Genomic DNA, 12,290 nt, shown 5'->3' on the forward strand with positions numbered 1-12,290 from the left:
ATGTAATTGTAGGGAAGAGAAAGAGTACTTTCGGATTTTATTGTTACACGTTTGTAAATAACGTTTGCCAATCGGGTAATTTTTTCTTTTTTTTTTAAAAAAGAAAAAAAAAAGAATGACAGCAATAAGCATATAAAGCATCATCTAACAACTGTTCAGTATTGTTCTTTATTATTCAAAAATGGAGAAATATTATTTAGGTCTTGATCTATCAACACAACAATTAAAATGTACCTTAATAAATGAAAATCACAACATTGTCTGGGAAAAAGCCGTTAATTTTGATAAAGATCTACCTGAATTTAATACAAAACATGGCGCCATTGTAAACGATAATGTTGTTACATCGCCTACTTTAATGTGGGTTAAGGCTTTAGACTTGTTACTTGGTCAATTAAAGGAAACTTCTTACATTAGTCTCATTCAAGGTATTTCAGGTGCTGGTCAGGTAAAATAAAATATGCATTCATTGATAATAATAATAATTAAAAAAACTTGTACTATTTTTATTATTATTTAGCAACATGGCAGTGTTTATTGGAAACAATCAGGCATTGAACAATTAAAGAATCTGGATGATTCACAATCTCTTTTTGAACAATTACGAAACGCCTTTGCCATTGAGCAATCACCCATTTGGCAGGATGCAAGTACGACAGAAGAATGTCGTTCCTTAGAAAATTTAGTTGGGGGATCTCAAGCATTAGCTGATTTAACAGGTTCAAAAGCATATGAACGATTTACTGGAAATCAAATCTCAAAGGTATCTGCGTATATATCTATTATATATCTATTAACTATCTTTATTTCTAATTATACTCTTTTTTTGGGGGGGATAGATTTATCATAAAAATAAAAAGGCATATGATGAAACTGCTTGGATCAATTTGGTAAGCTCTTTCTTAGCTAGTCTTTTATTAGGGGATTTTGCTTCTGTAGATGCAGCAGAAGGTTCAGGCACAAATATGATGAATATTCATTCTCATAAATGGGATGATAAATTATTAACTCATTGTGGTGGTGAAGAATTAAGGAAGAAACTGGTCAAGGAACCTGTTGAAGGCGGTACTATACTTGGTCCAATTAATGAATATTATGTAAAAAGATATGGTTTCAATCCGAGTAAGTATGATAATACTTGTATTTTATTTTATTTTATTTTTTTAAAAGAAAAGAATAAGAGGTATAACAAATTTATAATTTTATTATTAGGCTGTAAAATATTACCTTTTACCGGTGATAACTCTGCTACACTTGTATCTATGAATTTAAGCGAAGGTGATTGTGTTATTTCTTTGGGTACATCAGATACTGTATTAGTTTATCTTAAAAAAGGGGCATCTGCTACCACTGAGTCACATTTGATGGCTCATCCAACCGATCCTAATGGATTTATGGGTATGCTTTGTTATAAAAATGGCTCTCTAGCTCGTGAATACATTCGAGATAAATATGCAAGGGGTAGTTGGGATACTTTTAATGAATATCTTACAAGCAAGGAAGCGATGTTCGATGGTTGTATAGGCTATTATTACTGGATGCAAGAAATTATTCCATTTGCTAAAGGCATTTATCGATTCGAAAATAAAAAGGCAGTAGAAGAGTTTAGGGATGAGTGTATCAATGTGAAGGCCATTGTTGAATCTCAATTTATGTCCATGCAAGTCCGATTGAAACGTATGGGTGGAAATACAATTAAACGTATTTTGGCCTCAGGCGGTGCTGCTACCAATAAAAATATTCTCCAACTTTTATCAAATATCTTAGGGTTACCTGTCTATAAGCAGAAGGGATTAAATGGCGCTAGTCTTGGTGGTGCTCTTTTGGCAAAATTTAGTTTGCAAGGAAAGTCCTTTGAAGATATGATGGCAGAATTCCCATCTTCTGGTTTAGAATTGGTTTGTGAACCTGATTTAGAAGTTACAAAAAAATACTTGACTTATGAAGGTCAATTTACTGAACTAGAAAATAGCATTGTTATGTAATAATAATGGTTTATTGTGAATATAGAATTCCTTTTTTTTTTTTTTTTGCACAAAACTTTTAAACATTGTTAGATATGGAAGTTATATTGAGTAACAAGTTTCATAATATGAGTGAAATGAGGCTTTTATTCATCAAGTGAGGATTGTAACAGATATTAACTGACTTAAAGAGGTACAAAAAGGTCCGGAAAACTCTTTTCGTAAGAGAGATGACTCCTGAATACACAATCCCATCATAAAAAAATATGGTTACCTTATTAAATGTTGAGCATGTTATAATATTTATTCTTGCTTAACAAACCATGGTGATTATGCCATCTATGTTGATTTTATGGGAATCTTTAAAAAAAAATTGCTATCTCCTTTATTTCTTCTGTGAAAATATAGATAACTTACAGAAGATTTCGTTCTTTTTAAAGGACTCGTACGGCCTTCCGTCTTTTACTTTGTGAAGAAAAAGGTAGGCTATCATCCGCAGGTCAATATTTGGAAACTTGTAAGCTTGAGAAACTGTATTGAATGGGATTTCAAACAGTAGCACTTAAAATATCTCTATAATGAATTCAGCCGTTGGTTACCTGTACTTCCTCCCCTATTTCACATATTTATCATGCAATCTGCTGATCAATTTCTTAAATTCATAGAGCTTAAAGAATAAACTACACTTGTGAGAGATAAAAGGGGATGATAATATAATCTATTGTACCTAATTCAAGTGTTCAAGTTAAAAGGCCTTAAAAATCAAGTTTTTTTATGATTTGATGCAAATAGCAAAATGATAAATATATTTTAATTAATATAGCATATAAAAATTTAATTAATAATAATAAAGTGACTAAATCTATATATAAATCTATATCAACGTTTAGGAGTATAGAAAGTCTGTACAGGAAAATCATTGAGTGGTGATGCTGCTTCACCAGAATAAAACAATCCGCTTCTTCTATCAGTAGACCTTCTTCTTTTGAATATCTTGGATGCTTTTTTCAAATTCCTGTATGTAGTTGAAATATATTTCTAAAAAAAAAAAAAAAAAAAAAAAAAAAAAAAAAAATTAGAATTATCATTTTTGGGTTTAGATTTGTATATATTTACAATATAATATAATAACTGATCTATTGATGTGCCCATCAAGAATTCTTCCAAGTCATCTTCATCTGCTGGTAAGAATAGCGCACTTTCTGTTTCCTTTACAGCTAAAATCATGTCTTCGTATTGATATACATTATAGAGAAACGCATTTAAGCCAACAACATCCATAGATATTATATGTTTATTATTTCTGTTTTTGTTGTTGCTGCCTTGATTATCACTGATGTTACTATGCTTATCATCACTACTACCTGGACTGTTACTATACATCACGTTGTTTATATTGCTATTGTTACCACTGTGTACGAGATATTGGTATAGGAGGCACTTGCTTGTACGAACGTTTTTATTAAATTGTATTCGCTCGATATCATCAGTAACACATGCAGGCTTAATTTCAATAGATGATGACTCAATATCGACTTCTTCATTTTTGTCATTCAAAACTTTGCCTGTCAATAACAAAGCAATTCTCCTTCCCATAACACCTTTATCTAGAGTGCCGTACTCAAACTCATTAAGCTCATGTTGAATTTTTGTAGCATATGATGTGTGTTCACCGGACTTAATCTGTACGGCACTGTCTTGAAGTAAGGTTGTAAGCACATAATTCTAATAGAAAGAAAATGATGCCTCAAGCTTATGCTTATTGATTTCTTGATATTGACATTGATCAACGATAAAGTCAATAATTGTGAATATCTTGAGCTCAAAAGATTCAGCTATCTGTTTATCGTCTCCTATTATTCTACTTTTCTCCCTTATTACATACTTATGTATTTCATTCATTGCCCCAATATTATTATTAGTATAGTATGAACGAAGTTTTTCTTTGATTTTAATCCATCTTTTGTCTGGATAATTATTATCAATACTAGTTGTGTGTTGATGTAGTATTGCTTTTAACTTGTTACCACCAATTATTTTTTCAACTTCATCTCTGTAATTTTTATCGATGGTATTGATCACCCCAGATAGCAACACACGTAGGTTTGATCGTTGCGTAACTGTTAAATTGCTAAAATTTTGAAGCCCATCAATGCAATAGTTGAATACCTTGTTTTGTAATGTTGTAGCTTCCATTTTTTGTATTTGATTTAGCCATATAGGCTCTCCTTTATACTATAAATAAATAGCTAAAGTTTAAAATCTGAATTTTTGTATTAAACATAACATAATTTATCTTACTAAATTATATAAAGTAGAGAATAACGAGCTTAGTGCGTTTTCTGTATTCACTGTCCCCACACTAATTTCACTCAATGAACGTTTAACTGACTGAGCTAGGATACTGGAAGCTACTGTATCAGTTGCTGTCATAAGTGTACTGGAACTTGTTGCTTTTGCTTCCTTACCCGTGTCATTGTCGTTTTTATTGTTTATTGATGTATTTCTGTGGTCTGAATGTATAATGTTGTCATTGTAATTGTAATTGTTATTGTTATTAATTTTGATATTGATGTTTGGCTGTAATGTCATGGTTATAAGATTTGTAACTTAATTCAATAAGATAAATAGGCATAATAGAACATATAGCGCGCTTTTATAATAATTCTGTCTATACACATATTTACTCTTGTGTAGAAAAAATGATTAACAAAAGTCCTACATCTAAAAAAATTTATCTTATTCTGCTGAATATAAATTTATAAAAATAACCTATCAAGTTAAACTGGAGTAAACCAAGAATAATGCAAGTACGCGTAATAACTGATTTCATTTAGAGTACACATACTAGTTATAAACAATAAATATATACATGAATTACATATCTATACTAATTAAATAATAATTCTCTTCTATGATTACGTCATCAAATAGAACTTATCATATTCATGACTCATCATCCTTATCTACAAAATATATAAATACTCTTACATTATTAACCCTTATTTTGTAATACAATAACTTATAACAAGAATTATAATTTATTTTATCTTAATAAACTTATTGACAAGTCTCAACGTACTTCTTCTGTTTATCTTCTTTTAGTTCTCTTTTACCTCTTTTATTTTTATTTTTATCATTTAACTTACCTAAACCACAACAATTCTTCAATCCAGTTTGCGCGAGCCTCAAGAGTCTTCTGACTATTTCTGTCCTTGGGATGGCGGGTGACAAATTTTATACTGAGATTGCAATCTTCTTTCATGAATTCAGCAACCCTACTCTTTTTTATTTTCAAACCTTCAAAGCTTTTGGTTAAATTTTCGACTGCATCCTAGATAACAGCTGAAGGATTCTCATCGAAAAAAGTTGATCAAGTGCATTTTGTGGTTCTCACTTAGTTGACTTGGCGCTCTGTTTGATGTATGATTCGTTTTTTTTTAAAAGGGTATCTTCTTCTCAGGGTCTCTTTCGTACTCTCCCTTCCACTTTCTCGCAGTTTCAGGATTAATGTTGGCAACTTTGGCTGCCTCAGCGGGTTTCATCAACTTTTCATGCAGGAAAAAGGAAATATCGTAGTCGATCTTCGTTTGTGTAAATGTTATAAGTTGAGCTTCATTCCTTCTTGATGGTTGCTTCCTGCATATCCGTGTCTTTTGGCTCTTCGTTTTCTACGATGACTTTTTTTTTTTTATATTTTTGATGTACTTGTGTAGATTCGTCAAATTAGTTAATTAAAAGGACGGATCTACAACAAAAGCAGCCGCTTCGTTACCAACATCATCTACAATCTCACCTCTGCCATCTTCATAAAAGAAATTCATCTCAAAACACAATGAATTCAATAATAAAATAAGAGAAGAGTCTAATTATTTCTAAAAAGTGGGAAATTTATTTTCTAAAAACTGGACAATTTGACTGTTGCTCTTTAAATGATAAAGCAATGTAATTCGTTCTTGTGTAATTTGACGGTCTCACTTAATCCTGGGAGAACTCGTTCGACCTTGAATCACTGTTTTTGCTGCTTATTCTACATACAGTAACACTGCGTTACCTGTTCCTAAACTGATGTTGGAATGGGTTGTACTGTACTTCCACTCTCAATTTATCAGATATTTGAAGATTCTTCCCACTTTTTTTTGTATGATTTTGGATACTTGTGTGAGGTTAAATTGCCCAGAGAAAGGAGACAGACTTGGTCACATGTTTGAGGCTAATTAGCCCAGCTGCTTGGAAATATTTTAACCAAACAGTAAAGCAATCACAAAGGTTCTTTATTCAAGCATTTAGGGATTACATTGATCGAGTGCTGAATGAAGTTTTGTATATGTTCAACAGGATCATCTTCACTACCTTCAATTATTCTTGAAGAAAGTGTTTCTGTATCTCTTCTTGTGATGTAACGTATTAAAGAGAAATAAAACGAGAAAGAAAAAGGAAAAGAGAAAGGTAACAAAAGGAAGTATAGTTTGAGACTGTTTTATTCAATAAAAGAAAAAATAAAAATAAGAATTGAAAGTTAAAGATTATTTGATGTCTACACAACTGCTTGTATTTATGTTAATGAATCCTAAAATCAAAGAAATAAAAATAGCTGTCAAAGAACATGAGTCATGAAACAGTGTTAGTATTCAGACATACATCTTGTTGATTCAAGAGACTGACTTATATAAATTATCTATTGGGTGTTATAATGATCTGATTAAGGTTTTAAATTGTTTGATCTGAGCTTAGGTTCCTGATGTCTATTTTAGTGGATCAAAGACGACTTGAATCCTTTGTCAAGGTTATAAAAATAAATGTTTAGAAATGATATGATGTCTTATAATTGATACATCTAGACGTTTGGATGTCAATATGTTTTATATTATTTACAAGATGTTATATACAGATTTTTTATTTTATTTTCAGGTTTATAGTTTATCCTTTATTATGTAATTCGTCTACTATAATATTACTTATGCTTATATCCAGAGCTTGTTCTATAACAATACTTGCCCTGATTAATCATACCCTTAATTTAATTTAAATTATAATCTACAAAGCCCTTTCCCTCATCATTAACAATAATTAAATATGTACTTATCATTGCTCCAATGCCTTCTTGAAAAAAAAATATAAAATCCATATATAAGCTTTATATGTAGAGTCATATTGAATCTAACCTAGATAGAATCATTTTGACCAGAAGCTGATCAAATTACTGGGTAATTTATTTCCAAGCAGCTGGGCTAATTAACTTCAAGCATGTAACCAAGTCAGTTTCCTTTCTCTGGGCAATTTAACATCACACAAGTATCCAAAAAAAAAAAATTCAAAAAAAAACTGGGCGAAGTTTTCAAACATTAGGTAAATCGAGAGCGGAAGCACAGTTAATTATTCATCCAAAAAAAAAAAAAAAAAAAAAGGCAAGCTGAACATCTAAAAATTGATTTTGATTTGTCCAAATATTGTTCGAATTTAAAGTAGAAATACTGTTTGGTAAATTCCTCATTGTCAGCTGTATGTATTGGTAATTTCTTCTAGAAAATGTTTTTTCTTTCTCAATTAGGCAAAAATACAATAAAAAAAAGGGCTTTTGCGGACTTTTAATACATTTAATTAGAATGCTTTATTACTTGTCCAATAAAATTTCTTTATTAAGTATAAGGTGTTCTTTTAATTTCTTGTAATTTCTACTACATTCGATCAAAACAGCCAATCATAATATTTGGAAGTTGCTAGTATTCCTAAATAAGACATAATTGAAATGCATATAAAAAGCATAACTTTTTTTTTTTTGAAATAGTTAATCTTTATCTTTATTTTATTATATTATATATTTAATTAATTAAGGAAAAAAAAATGTCTGGAGAAAAGTCTGTTGGTATTGATTTGGGTACTACATACTCTTGTGTTGGTGTTTGGCAAAATGACCGTGTTGAAATTATTGCAAACGATCAAGGTAACCGTACAACACCTTCTTATGTCGCCTTTACCGATTCAGAACGTCTTATTGGTGATGCTGCCAAGAATCAAGTCGCCATGAATCCTCACAACACAGTTTTCGACGCTAAGCGTTTGATCGGTCGTCGTTTCAATGAACCTGAAGTTCAAGCTGATATGAAGCACTGGCCCTTCAAAGTAATTGATAAGGATACTAAGCCTATTATTCAAGTTGAATATAAGGGAGAAACCAAGACTTTCACTCCCGAAGAAATTTCCTCAATGGTCCTTATCAAGATGAAGGAAACTGCTGAAGCTTATTTAGGTACCTCTGTTAAGAATGCAGTCATCACTGTTCCTGCTTACTTTAACGATTCTCAACGTCAAGCTACTAAAGATGCTGGTTTGATTGCTGGTTTGAATGTTCAACGTATTATTAATGAACCTACTGCGGCTGCTATTGCCTATGGTTTGGATAAGAAGGTTGAAGGTGAACGTAATGTCCTTATTTTCGATTTGGGTGGTGGTACCTTTGATGTTTCCCTCTTGACCATTGAAGATGGTATCTTTGAAGTCAAGGCTACCGCTGGTGATACTCACTTGGGTGGTGAAGATTTCGATAACCGTCTTGTCTCTCACTTTATGCAAGAATTCAAGCGTAAGTTTAAGAAGGATATCTCTGGTAATGCTCGTGCTGTTCGTCGTCTTCGTACTGCCTGTGAACGTGCTAAGCGTACCTTGTCCTCTGCTGCTCAAACTACTATCGAAATCGACTCCCTCTTTGAAGGTATTGATTTCTACACCTCCTTGACTCGTGCTCGTTTCGAAGAATTGAACCAAGATCTCTTCCGTAACACAATGGAACCTGTCGAGAAGGTCCTTCGTGATGCCAAGATTGACAAGTCCCAAGTTCATGATATTGTCCTCGTTGGTGGTTCTACTCGTATTCCTAAGGTTCAAAAGTTAGTCTCTGACTTCTTCAATGGTAAGGAACCCAACAAGTCTATCAATCCTGATGAAGCCGTTGCTTATGGTGCCGCTGTTCAAGCTGCCATCCTTTCCGGTGATACCTCTGAAAAGACCCAAGACTTGCTTCTTTTGGATGTTGCTCCTCTTTCCCTTGGTATTGAGACCGCTGGTGGTGTTATGACTGCTCTTATCAAACGTAATACAACTGTTCCTACCAAGAAGTCCGAAATCTTCTCTACCTATGCTGATAACCAACCTGGTGTCCTTATCCAAGTCTTTGAAGGTGAACGTGCCCGTACCAAGGATAACAACTTACTTGGTAAGTTCGAATTGACCGGTATCCCTCCTGCTCCTCGCGGTGTTCCTCAAATTGAAGTCACCTTTGATGTCGATGCTAACGGTATCTTGAACGTCTCTGCTCTCGATAAGACCACTGGTAAGTCCAACAAGATCACCATTACCAACGATAAGGGTCGTCTTTCAAAGGAAGAAATTGAACGTATGGTGAATGAAGCTGAGAAATATAAGGCTGAAGATGAAGCTGCTGCTGCTCGTATCCAGGCTCGCAACGGTCTTGAATCTTATGCTTATAATCTCCGTAACACACTTAATGATGAAAAGGTAGGCGGTGCCTTACCTGCTGAAGACAAAGAAAAGATCAAGAATGCTACAGATGAAACTATCAAGTGGCTTGACGATTCTCAAGAAGCCTCCAAGGAAGAATATGAATCTAAACAAAAGGAACTTGAAGAGATTGTGAATCCTATCATGATGAAGTTCTATCAAGCTAATGGTGGTGCTGCCGCTGCTGGTGGTGCTGCTCCCGGAGGTTTCCCTGGTGCCGCTCCTGGTGGTGCCTCCACTGACTCTACTGATGGTCCTTCCATTGAAGAAGTTGATTAAGTTTACTATTCATATTTAACATTTTTGTCATATAATTTGTATATTTTGTGCTTTTTTTTTTAATGTTTAATACTCATCCATTTTACCCCCCCTTCTACATCTTTTGTTATATATACATATATACTTTATTAAAATAAAAGAATATAGAATTAATTCTTAATGTAAAATAATAATTATTGGTCTTTATCATTTTTTTTTTAATTTGTTATAGGTTAATTAAACTCTATATTTTATATATTTGTATAAGCGATTTAACTAATATAAAAACAGAATAGATATAAATCAGGTGTAATGGTTTTTTTACTCGATAAACTAAACCAGATATTATAAAGTGTAATTAACTTTTTTTTAAAAAAAAAAAAAAAAAAAAAAAAAAAAAAAAAAAAAAAAAAAAAAAAAACTATATTTAAAATAGTGTATGTAGAAAAAAAATATGCCGCCAAAGCCACTGAACAATTCTCTCTTTTTTTATTTTATTTTATTTTAGTTTATTTCTTTTTTTTTTTATCCCCTCTCTTTCCCTCACTCTTATAAATTGATCAACAAATGGGTATTCACGGCTTGACTAAACTTATTTCAGAACATTCACCTAATGCCATTAAAAGTTATGAGATCAAAAACTTTTTTGGACGTAAAGTAGCGATTGACGCATCGATGAGTATTTATCAATTTATGATTGCTGTTCGTCAATCAGACGGTCAAGTGCTTCAGAATGAAGAAGGTGAAACAACAAGTCATTTAATGGGCATGTTTTATCGTACTGTTCGTATGGTCGATAATGGTATCAAACCTGTTTATGTCTTTGACGGCAAACCACCTACATTAAAGTCAGGCGAGGTAAGACAAAAAAATGCATTATAATAGAAAAAGAAAAGAAAAAAAAAAAAAAGACTCATTCATATGTATATGATTAGTTAGCAAAAAGAAAGGCACGTAAAGAAGAAGCACAAGCTAAATTAGATGAAGCTACTGATTTGGGCAATATAGAAAACATCAATCGATATTCTCGACGTACTGTCAAAGTAACACAGACCCATAATGATGAATGTAAGGAGTTATTAAGAGCTATGGGTATACCTTATGTTGAAGCCCCTTGTGAAGCTGAAGCACAATGCGCAGAATTAGCAAGATGCGGTAAAGTATACGCAGCTGCATCAGAAGATATGGATACCTTAACCTTCTCTTCACCCATCCTACTTCGACATTTAACCTTTTCGGAAGCAAGAAAGATGCCTATTGATGAAGTTAATTTACAAAAGGCTTTAGAAGGGTTAGAGTTAACAATGGAACAAGTAAGTGTGTGTGTTTTTTTGTATACATTTAGATGATATTCAATTCACATGTTGATGTATAGTTTGTCGATCTTTGTATTTTACTGGGATGTGATTATACAGAAACGATTAAAGGCGTTGGACCTAAAAATGCATATAATTTAATTAAAGAACATAAAACAATAGAAGAAGCTATCAAACATCTTACTCCAAGGTTAAAAGAAAATATTCCTACTGATTGGAATTATGCAGAGGCACGTAAATTATTTATTCATCCTGAAGTCACTCCTGGAGATCAGATTAATGTAAGTAAAATTTAAATATCCGATTTTAAGAGTACAAAAAAAGAAAAAAAAAAACTCATTTTCTTTCAAGCTTACCTGGAAAGAACCTGATGTAGAAAAAGTAGTTGAATTTATGGTGAAGAAAAAGGGTTTTGCGTAAGTATTTTCCTATATACAAATAAGTGAATAAGTTGAAGAAATTAAAATTTTCTTTTAGTGAGGACCGTATTCGAAAAGGTTGCGAGAAATTAGCAAAGAATTTGAAACAAGCAACACAATCTAGAGTTCAGGATTTCTTTAAGGTGTTACCATCAACACCCAAAAAGGTAAATCAACATATAAAATGAATATTTTTGTTTATTTATTTAATCTTTTTTTTTTTTTCAAAAATAGCGAAATGCGAAGGAAGAGCCTAAGAAGTCAACTGCAGCAAAAAAAAGTAGAACTAAGAAATAAATAGATAAATAAAAATCATTATTTGTATACACTTTTATTTCTTTTAATAAATGACTGTTTATTGTTCAAGAGAAAAAACGAGAGCAATAGTGCTAAAAATAAATAAATCAAACATAAAGAGATATATTCCTGTTATTTTACATAGGAAACAGCAGAGTTATGATGGTAAATAATACATGGTACATTTTATTCATACCAAGACCTTACAATTATTGTCATGGTGAAGACTAAACTGTTAGTAATAAAGGTACTAGGAAGATGAGATCTTACCTAATCTTCGTAGTTTGTATTACATTATGGCCAACGCTTTGGAAAAAAAAAAAACTATACTTTAAATAACAAACCTTAACATGATTTCTAGAAGATTTGTTTTATCAAGAACTCACTTTTATTATTCAATTCCAGCTCTATATCATAATGTTTCATATGATGATGTTGTCGTTACCACTGTTATTGGGAAAAAAAATTCTTTACAAAAAAAAAAAAAAAATATTTTATTTTATTTTTTTTTTTTTTCT

The 12,290-nt window shown here is 32.0% G+C and overlaps 4 protein-coding genes across 4 annotated transcripts; 3 read left to right on the forward strand and 1 right to left on the reverse strand.

Moving 5' to 3' along the window:
- Positions 1-96: 96 nt before the first annotated feature.
- On the forward strand, positions 97-2,032 carry BX663DRAFT_509515 (uncharacterized protein). Its single transcript, XM_051527631.1, has 4 exons — positions 97-448; positions 521-763; positions 840-1,122; positions 1,213-2,032. Exons 1-4 carry the CDS (start codon positions 182-184, stop codon positions 1,983-1,985), a joined length of 1,566 nt encoding a protein of 521 aa, XP_051383072.1. The 5' UTR covers positions 97-181; the 3' UTR covers positions 1,986-2,032.
- Positions 2,033-2,621: 589 nt separating this feature from the next.
- Positions 2,622-4,556, reverse strand: BX663DRAFT_569172 (uncharacterized protein; the record flags this gene model as incomplete). The annotated part of the gene is made up of 4 exons (XM_051532116.1): positions 2,622-3,002; positions 3,081-3,661; positions 3,746-4,199; positions 4,266-4,556. The coding sequence occupies 4 exons, from the start codon at positions 4,554-4,556 to the stop codon at positions 2,844-2,846; spliced, it is 1,485 nt and encodes a 494-aa protein (XP_051383073.1). The 3' UTR covers positions 2,622-2,843.
- A 3,252-nt stretch (positions 4,557-7,808) lies between these two features.
- Positions 7,809-9,924, forward strand: BX663DRAFT_454474 (70 kDa heat shock protein 3; the record flags this gene model as incomplete). Its single annotated transcript, XM_051523818.1, has 1 exon — positions 7,809-9,924. The coding sequence occupies one exon, from the start codon at positions 7,809-7,811 to the stop codon at positions 9,759-9,761; it is 1,953 nt and encodes a 650-aa protein (XP_051383074.1). The 3' UTR covers positions 9,762-9,924.
- A 267-nt stretch (positions 9,925-10,191) lies between these two features.
- On the forward strand, positions 10,192-12,122 carry BX663DRAFT_509524 (flap structure specific endonuclease 1). The gene is made up of 6 exons (XM_051527632.1): positions 10,192-10,598; positions 10,676-11,053; positions 11,116-11,337; positions 11,408-11,472; positions 11,534-11,642; positions 11,710-12,122. The coding sequence occupies exons 1-6, from the start codon at positions 10,308-10,310 to the stop codon at positions 11,770-11,772; spliced, it is 1,128 nt and encodes a 375-aa protein (XP_051383075.1). The 5' UTR covers positions 10,192-10,307; the 3' UTR covers positions 11,773-12,122.
- The last annotated feature ends 168 nt before the right edge of the window (positions 12,123-12,290 follow it).

The sequence above is a fragment of the Cokeromyces recurvatus genome (assembly GCF_025118155.1).
Source record: "Cokeromyces recurvatus strain NRRL 2243 chromosome Unknown BX663scaffold_12, whole genome shotgun sequence".
In the NCBI taxonomy this organism is placed as follows: Eukaryota; Fungi; Mucoromycota; class Mucoromycetes; order Mucorales; family Mucoraceae; genus Cokeromyces; species Cokeromyces recurvatus.

Excerpts from the sequence above, each read along its gene's own strand:
- BX663DRAFT_509515 (XM_051527631.1), top strand. The coding sequence starts at position 182 with ATGGAGAAATATTATTTAGGTCTTGATCTATCAACACAACAATTAAAA. Across the intron at positions 449-520 it reads GTATTTCAGGTGCTGGTCAG|CAACATGGCAGTGTTTATTG; the intron begins GTAAAATAAAAT and ends ATTATTATTTAG. Across the intron at positions 1,123-1,212 it reads AAGATATGGTTTCAATCCGA|GCTGTAAAATATTACCTTTT; the intron begins GTAAGTATGATA and ends TTTTATTATTAG.
- BX663DRAFT_509524 (XM_051527632.1), top strand. The coding sequence starts at position 10,308 with ATGGGTATTCACGGCTTGACTAAACTTATTTCAGAACATTCACCTAAT. Across the intron at positions 11,338-11,407 it reads CTCCTGGAGATCAGATTAAT|CTTACCTGGAAAGAACCTGA; the intron begins GTAAGTAAAATT and ends TTTTCTTTCAAG. Across the intron at positions 11,643-11,709 it reads TACCATCAACACCCAAAAAG|CGAAATGCGAAGGAAGAGCC; the intron begins GTAAATCAACAT and ends TTTCAAAAATAG.